Here is a 7691-nt window from a genome sequence, read left to right as displayed (position 1 = left end):
TAGGGAGCTTTTTTTTTTTTTTTTTTTTGGTTTTTGGGTCACACCCAGCCAAATACAACTATGAAGGATTTATAATATTTATATATTATATATTATATATATTATATTATATTATATATATTATATATATTATAATATATAATATTATATATATATTATATATTATAATATTTATAATATGAAGGAGGGGGAGGAGAACCTGTACTCTTAACTGTGAGCTTGACTGTTCTGTTTTCACTATCCTGAACAATGAGAATTGGGAGCACTCAAAGTGACTCTGTGTGAGCCTGGACACAATCTAGAAGAGAACACACACCGTGGACTTAGCAGGGGATCCCTGCTCACACCCAGCGAGCCGGCTGGCATCACTGAGCTCCTCAAACAACCCCGTCTCCAGCATCTCTTCCTGCCACGCCTTGGGGACAGCCCCTGTAGCAAACCTTTCGAAGAAGTTTTTATCTTTGTCATCGAATTCAATCCCCCGAACCTCCGAAAAGTCTTCGATGTCATCAATGTCTTTAGCATAGACCACAGAAGGGTCTGGCACAAATGGGGGTTCCACGAGGCCGGCTTCCAAGCGAGGGAAGTTGATGGTCTTGAAGAAAGGATGTTTCCTTGGATCATCACCTTTTTCTCTGGGAAGAAAAGTCAGCCTGAGACACAGCAATAAACCAAAGACGGGGCACTCTCTAAGGTGCATAGCATTCTTTTTCTTTTTTTTTTTTCTTTTTTTTGGGGGGGGATAAGAGGAGTGGGAGAGGTACACCCAGTGGTGCTCAGGGGGTCACCAAGGGATCACTTCTGGCAGGCTTGGCAGGATGATGGGGATTGAATTCAGGTCAGCCACATCCAGGCAAGTGTCCTCCCCACTATTGCCCCTAAGGTGCATGGAATCCTTGTCCAATTATGCACTTGTTTTGGGGTCACAGCAAACTATGCTCAAGGCTGTCTGGGTGTTCTGGGATCACACCAAGCAGGCGTGGAGGTGGGGGACAGGCAGATCTGTTTCCAAGGATCAAGGCCTGCTCTACCCACTGTACTGCCTCTCCAGCTTCTCCCTTCATTTTGGTGTTTTTGGAAATGTGGGTACTGTCGAGTGGCCTCAGGAGTCTCTGAGGGCCTTCAGTCAAGCAGGTCACAGTTGAGTGCTGCTCCGGAGAATGGGGTGCTGCTTGGGCCCTGCAGGGTTGGGATCTACGAAGGCCATTCTGATGGTGCTCAGGGGTCTCCAGGGCTGACCTGGAACTGTTCCAGGGAGATTGCTGGGAATTGGCCTTATGCAGGGCAACTACCTTAAGTTCTTCTGTATCCCTCCTGCTCATTATATTTTGTAACGGAGTGGGAGGAGAGAGAGAGCTTGAGAAGGAAGTGAGGGGAGAAGCCCTTGATCACTGAGTTCGTCCACACACACAGCAAAGACACTATAACAATGGGTACTTTTGAAAAAGAGGTCTGGAGAGAGAATATAGTCAGTGGGAAGGCACTTGACTGGCACATGGCGGACTCCCAGTTTAATTTCCCAGGACAGAGCCAGGAGGAAGTCCTGTGCACTGCCAGGTGTGGCTTTAAACAACAACAATAAGACAGGGAGCTCATGTGCCACAGTGGGTGTGGTTGGGAGGGAACAGCTCAATGTTAGAGCAATTGCCTTGCAAGTATAAGTTCTTGGTTTGAGCAGTGGCGCATGGCGTAAGGCGTCTGCCTTGCGTGTGCTAGTCTAGGACAGACCTCAGTTCAATCCCCGATGTCCCATATGGTTCCCCAAGCCAGGAGTGATTTCTGAGCGCATAGCCAGGAGTGACCCCTGAGTATCACCGGGTATGGCCCAGAAACCAATAATAATAATAATAATAATAATAATAATAATAATAATAATAATAATAAAGTTTTGGGTTTGACCCCTAGCTCCTCTAAGAAAAAACATTGAACTGGAGAGATAATATAGAGATTAAGAAACTTGCCTTCCATGTGGCTGGTCCTCCAGCACGGCAGATTGGCCAAAACTAAAACAAACAGGGCTGAAGATAATAGTACACAGGGTAGAGTGCTTGCTATGCCTGCAGCCAACCTGGACTCCTATCAGGAGGGGCTGGAGAGATAGCACAGCGGTAGGGTGTTTGCCTTGCATGCAGCTGACCAAGGAGGAACCAACTTCGATTCCTGACATCCCAAATGGTCCCCCAACCTGCCAGGAGTAATTTCTGAGTGCAGATCTAGGAGTAACCCTTGAGCACTGCTGGGTGTGGCCCAACAACCAATCAATAAATAAATAAAGTTTAAAAAAAAGTAGGGGCTAAAGCAGTGGCGCCAGTCGTAAGGCGTTTGCCTTGTGCATGCTAGCCTAGGATGGACTGTGGTTCAATATATGGTCCCCCAAGCCAGGAGCGATTTCTGAGCATATAGCCAAGAGTAACCTTTGAGCATCACCGGGTATGCCACCCCCCAAAAAAATCCTATCAGGATTGATCCCTGAGCACAAAACCAGGAGTCAGCCTATTTTTTTGTTTTGTGTTTTGGGCCATACCCAAGATGTTCAGGGGTTACTCCTGGCTTGGGGGGCCTTATTGGAGTCCTGAATTGGCTGCATGCAAGGCAAAAGCCCTACTGCTGTGCTATTGCTCTGACCCCCAGGAGTTAGCCTTGAGCACCAAAATCAATCATACAAATGACAGTGAAACCAGTATCTATCTACTCGGGTTTCCTCTGTGTTCTTCACTGTCCTCTGCTAACCCTCCCGATAGCAGAGCATGTTTTGGCCATCTTTTCTTGGCATCTCTGTGGTCACTGATGGTGATTAAAGACCAGGCTTTCCAACTGCTTTTCCCTTGGGCCTAGAGCTCGGGCCACTGCAAAGTTCATGCTTTGTGTCTCATGAAACCTCCAGCTCCTCTCCGATTCTGCAGTGATAAACAACATAAAATGATTTAACTCCTAAGTCTGGCCATCCAAACAGGCCCATCATCACAGTGACTCTGGTTTTGCTTTGGGAGCATACCCAGCTCAGTGGCTTCTTCTGACTTTGTCTTCTGGGGACCATACCGTGCCAAGGATGAAACCCCGGCTCCCACATACAAAGCTTATGCTCAACCTCCTAAAAAAAAAAAAAAAGCCGCTTCTCTGGCCCTGATTATGGACTTAAATTTTGTTTGCTTGTTTTGGAACTGCACTCAGCAATGCTCAGGACTTCATATTAGCTCTGAACTCAGAAACCACCCCTGGCAGGGCTTAGAAACTTTTATTTTATTTTATTTTTTAATTTTTGGCTCACACCCGGAGGTGGCACTCAGGGGTTAGTTACTCCTTGCTCTGTGCTCCAAAATCGATCCTGGCAGGCATGGGGGGGGGGGGGGCGGCATATGGGATGCTGTTCTGACTCCGCTGCATATAAGGCAAAAGCCCTCCGGCCAAACCATTTGTGATGTTAGGGATCGAACTCAGATTGGACACATGCAAAACAAGTGCCTTATCCACTGTACTATGCTCTGGCCCCAGATGGATTGTCTGAATAGCCATTGAAGGCAAGACACTCCCCACCCAACAGTGAATCCATTCATGGACACGGGGGTGGGGGTGGGTTGTTGGGGGTTGGTCCATCCCGAACAATGGGTGAAATGGAATCTGCTGAGGAGTCTTTCCCAATCACTTGCTCTTGTTCTGCAGCATTGACTGAGCAGAATCAAACCTGAAAAGAGTTCAAAGGTTTTTGCCTTTGATTTGATTGGAGAAGAGATCTTTGGTGAGTACATTTTGAAAAACAACAACTTTTTCTGAACATCTCCCAGGTGTTCTGGGGGTAAAGCATACATTTGGGGGGGAGTCACACCCAGCAGCGATCAGGGGTTACTTCTGGCTTTGCAATCAGAAATCGCCCCTGGCAGGCTCAAGAGACCATATGGAATGCCAGAAATCGAACCACCATCTGTCCTGGGTTGGCTGCATGCAAGGCAAAAACGTCCAGCACTGTACTATCTCTCTGGTCCCCAGGACTCTTACTTTATTTCAAAACTTTAACAATGCAGGCCTGGAGAGATGCTATAAGACTTAAAGGTGCCTTTCATGCAGCCAGCTCTATTGCATGGCAACCCTTATGGTCTCCCACGCCCTGCCAAGGAGTGATGCTTAAGCACAGAGCCAGGAATAAAACCTGAGAGCAGTCAAGTGCAGGTTACAAACCAAGTGCACTTTGGGGGAGCACATCGGTAAGGTATTTATGGGAACCCACAAAAATGAAACATTATCTCACTGGAATGAATTAAAATAATAACAAATCCAAGGGTTGGATGAAAATGTTGGTTGGTTCTCTCACCCCACAGCTGGTTTTTATATGTTTTTCTCTCTGATGTTGTAATAGTTTTATTCAAAACAGTCATGACCTAGGGTACAAAGGTCATCCACAGAATGGGAGAAATTATTCACCTAATACCCATCAGATAAGAGGCTAATATTTAAAATATACAAGGTACTGACAGAACTTTACAAGAAAAAAAAATTTAACTCTATCAAAATATGGGGAGAATAAGGGCCAGAGAGATAGCACAGTGGTAGGGCGTTTGCCTTGCACCTGGCCGACACAGGAGACAATAGTTAGATTCCCATCATCCCACATAGTTCCCTGAGCCTGCCAGGGGTGATTTCTGAGTGCAGAGTCAGGAGTAACCCCTGAGTGCCACTGGGTATGACCCAAAAATCAAAAAATAAAATAAAATAAAATAAAATAAAATATGGGCAGAAAAAATGAAGACATTTCCTAAAGAAGAAATACAGGTGGCCAAAAGGCACATGAAAAAATGCTCCACATCACTAATCATCAGGGAGATGCAAATCAAAGCATCAATGAGATACCATCTCATGCTACAGAGACTGGCAAACATCACAAAGAACAAAAACAAATCAGTGCTGGCGGGGATGTGCAGAGAAAGGAACTCTCATCACTGCTGGTGGGAATGCCATCTAGTTCAGCTTTTCTGGAAAACAATATGGAGTTTCCTTAAAAAAAAAAACAAACCTGGAAATTGTGGGCCAGAGAGATAGCACAGTGGTTGGGTGTTTGCCTTGCAAGTGACCGACCCAGGACTAACGGTGATTCAAATCTAGGCATCCCATATGGTCCCCCAAGCCTGCCAGGAGCGATTTCTGAGCAAAGAGCCAGGAGTAACTCCTGAGCGCCACCAGATGTGGCCCAAAAACCAAACCAAACCAAAACAAAAAAACCTAGAAATTGAACTCCCATATGATCCAGCAATACCACTCCTAGGGATATATTCTAGAAACACAAAAACACAATACAAAAAAAATGCCTTCCGGGGCCGGGCGGTGGCGCTGGAGGTAAGGTGCCTGCCTTGCCTGCGCTAACCTAGGACGGACCGCGGTTCGATCCCCCGGCGTCCCATATGGTCCCCCAAGAAGCCAGGAGCAACTTCTGAGCGTATAGCCAGGAGTAACCCCTGAGCCTCACAGGGTGTGGCCCAAAAACCAAAAAAAAAAAAAAAAAAAAAAATGCCTTCCTCACACCTATATTCATTGCAGCACTATTTACAATAGCCAGAATCTGGAAACAACCCAGATGCTCGACAACAGATGAGTGGCTAAGGAAACCATGGTACATCTACATAATGGAATATTACATAGCTGTTAGAAAAAAAAGTGAAGTCATGAAATTTGCCTATCCATGGATGGACATAGAGACTATCATGCTGAGTAAAATAAATCAAAGGGAGAGAGATATACACAAAAGAAAATAGTCTTATTCATTTGTGGGATTTAAGAAAAATAAAAGATAGTAGGTAATAATATCCAGAGACAATAGAGAGGGCCAGAGTGATAGCACAGCAGTAGGGCATTTGCCTTGCATGCGGCTGACCCAGGACAGACCTGGATTTGATCCCCATAAGGTCCCCTGAGCCAAGAGAAATTTCTGAGTGCAGAGCCAGGAGTAACCCCTGAACACCACCAAGTTGACCCAAAATCCAAAAACCAAACCAAACCAAAACAAAACACAGAGACAATAGAGATGTGGGCCAGAAGGACTGAGATAAAGCTTACCACAAAGAGTGATGAGTGCTATTAGAGAAATAACTGCACTAACAACTACTATGATAATGATAGCGAGCCAGAGAGAAATAGAATGCCTCTCCTGAAGACAGGCAAGGGGTGGGGGAAGAGGAAATGGGGAACATTGGTGGCAGAAAAGTTGCACTGGTGAAGGGTGGAGTACGTTCGATGACTGAAACCCAAAACCCAACTACAAACATATTTCTTGGTTTTTGAATCATACGGGGTGGCACTCAGGGGTTACCCCGGTTCTGTGCTCAGAAATCGCTCCTAACAGGCACAGGGGACCATATGGGATGCCAAGGTTCGAACCACCATCCATCCTGGATCAGCTGCATGCAAGGCAAATGCCCTACCGCTGTGCTATCTCTCTGGCCCCATTTTTTGGGGAGGTTACTAACACCTGGTGGCACTCAGGGGTTACTCCTGGCTCTGTGCTTAGAAAATCACTACTGGCAAGTTCAGGGGACCATGTGGGATGCCAGAAATCAAACCCGAGCCATCCTGGGTCTGAGGCATGCAAGGCAAATACCCTATGACTGTGCTATCTCTCTGCCCCCCCCCCTTATTTTTGTTTTTTGGGTCACATCTGGCAGTGCTCAGGGGTTACTCCTGGTTCTATGCTCAGAAATCGCTCCCGAGGGGCCGGAGAGATAGCATGGAGGTAAGGCACTTGCCTTTCATGCAGAAGGACGGTGGTTTGAATCCCAGCATCCCATATGGTCCCCTGTGCCTGCCAGGAATGATTTCTGAGCAGAGAGCCAGGAGTAACCCCTGAGTACCATTGGGTGTGGCCCAAAAACCAAAATAATAATAATAATAATAATAATAATAATAATAATAATAATAATAATAATAAAACTGTGGCCAGAGTGATTGCACAGTGAGTAGAGCATTTGCCTTGTATGTGGCCAATCTGGGTTCAATCCCCAGCATCTCATATGGTTTCCTGAGCCTAAAATAAGTGATTTCTGAGCACAGAGCCAAGAGTAACCCCTGAGTGCTGCTGGATGTTGTTCCAAAACCAATAAAATAAAATAATTTGGGCCAAAGAGATAGTAAGGTAGGGTGCTTGCCTTGCACAAGGCCCACTCTGATCGAATCCTCAGCATCATATGGACCCTCAAGCCCACCAGAAGTGATTTCTGAGTGCAAAGCAAGGAATAACCCCTGGGCATGGATGGATTTGGGCCAAAACCAAATCGATCAAATATATATTTATGTAGACATAGATATGAAATTATTCTGTGTTGCATATTCATAGTGTTTAAAAGTATGGGAAATTGTTAACCACATAATATACAATTAACAAACAGGAAAAGCTATGACCTACAACTTAATCCCAGGGTTTCATTAATCCTGAGTATTTGTGTGTGTGTGTGTGTGTGTGTGTGTGTGTGTGTGTGTGTGTGTGTGTGTGGTTTTTGGGTCACACCCGGCAGCGTTCAGTGGTTAATCCTGGTTCTATGCTCAGAAATCGCTCCTGACAGGCTCAGGGGACTATATGGGTTGTCAGGATTCGAACCAGCATCCTTCTGCATTCAAGGCAAATGCCCTACATCCATGCTATCTCTCCGGCCCCCAATCCTGAGTATTTTCCAGGTGGCTGTGGACAGTGCTGACCTCAGTCATCTGTGTTT

At 45.8% G+C, this 7691-nt stretch overlaps 1 protein-coding gene across 1 annotated transcript in view; it reads right to left on the bottom strand.

Annotated features, from left to right (window-relative positions):
* Positions 1-298: 298 nt before the first annotated feature.
* Positions 299-7691, bottom strand: part of GRK7 (G protein-coupled receptor kinase 7) — a 30975-nt gene continuing 23582 nt past the window's right edge. The window contains exon 4 of the mRNA XM_049785981.1: positions 299-635. Coding sequence (XP_049641938.1) covers positions 299-635 — 337 coding nt within the window. The remainder of the gene's footprint in view (positions 636-7691) is intronic.

Source organism: Suncus etruscus, chromosome 13, assembly GCF_024139225.1.
Source record: "Suncus etruscus isolate mSunEtr1 chromosome 13, mSunEtr1.pri.cur, whole genome shotgun sequence".
NCBI classification, from domain to species: Eukaryota; Metazoa; Chordata; class Mammalia; order Eulipotyphla; family Soricidae; genus Suncus; species Suncus etruscus.
Note: the sequence above shows the minus strand (reverse complement) of the source record. Positions and strands in the feature narration are given on the sequence as shown.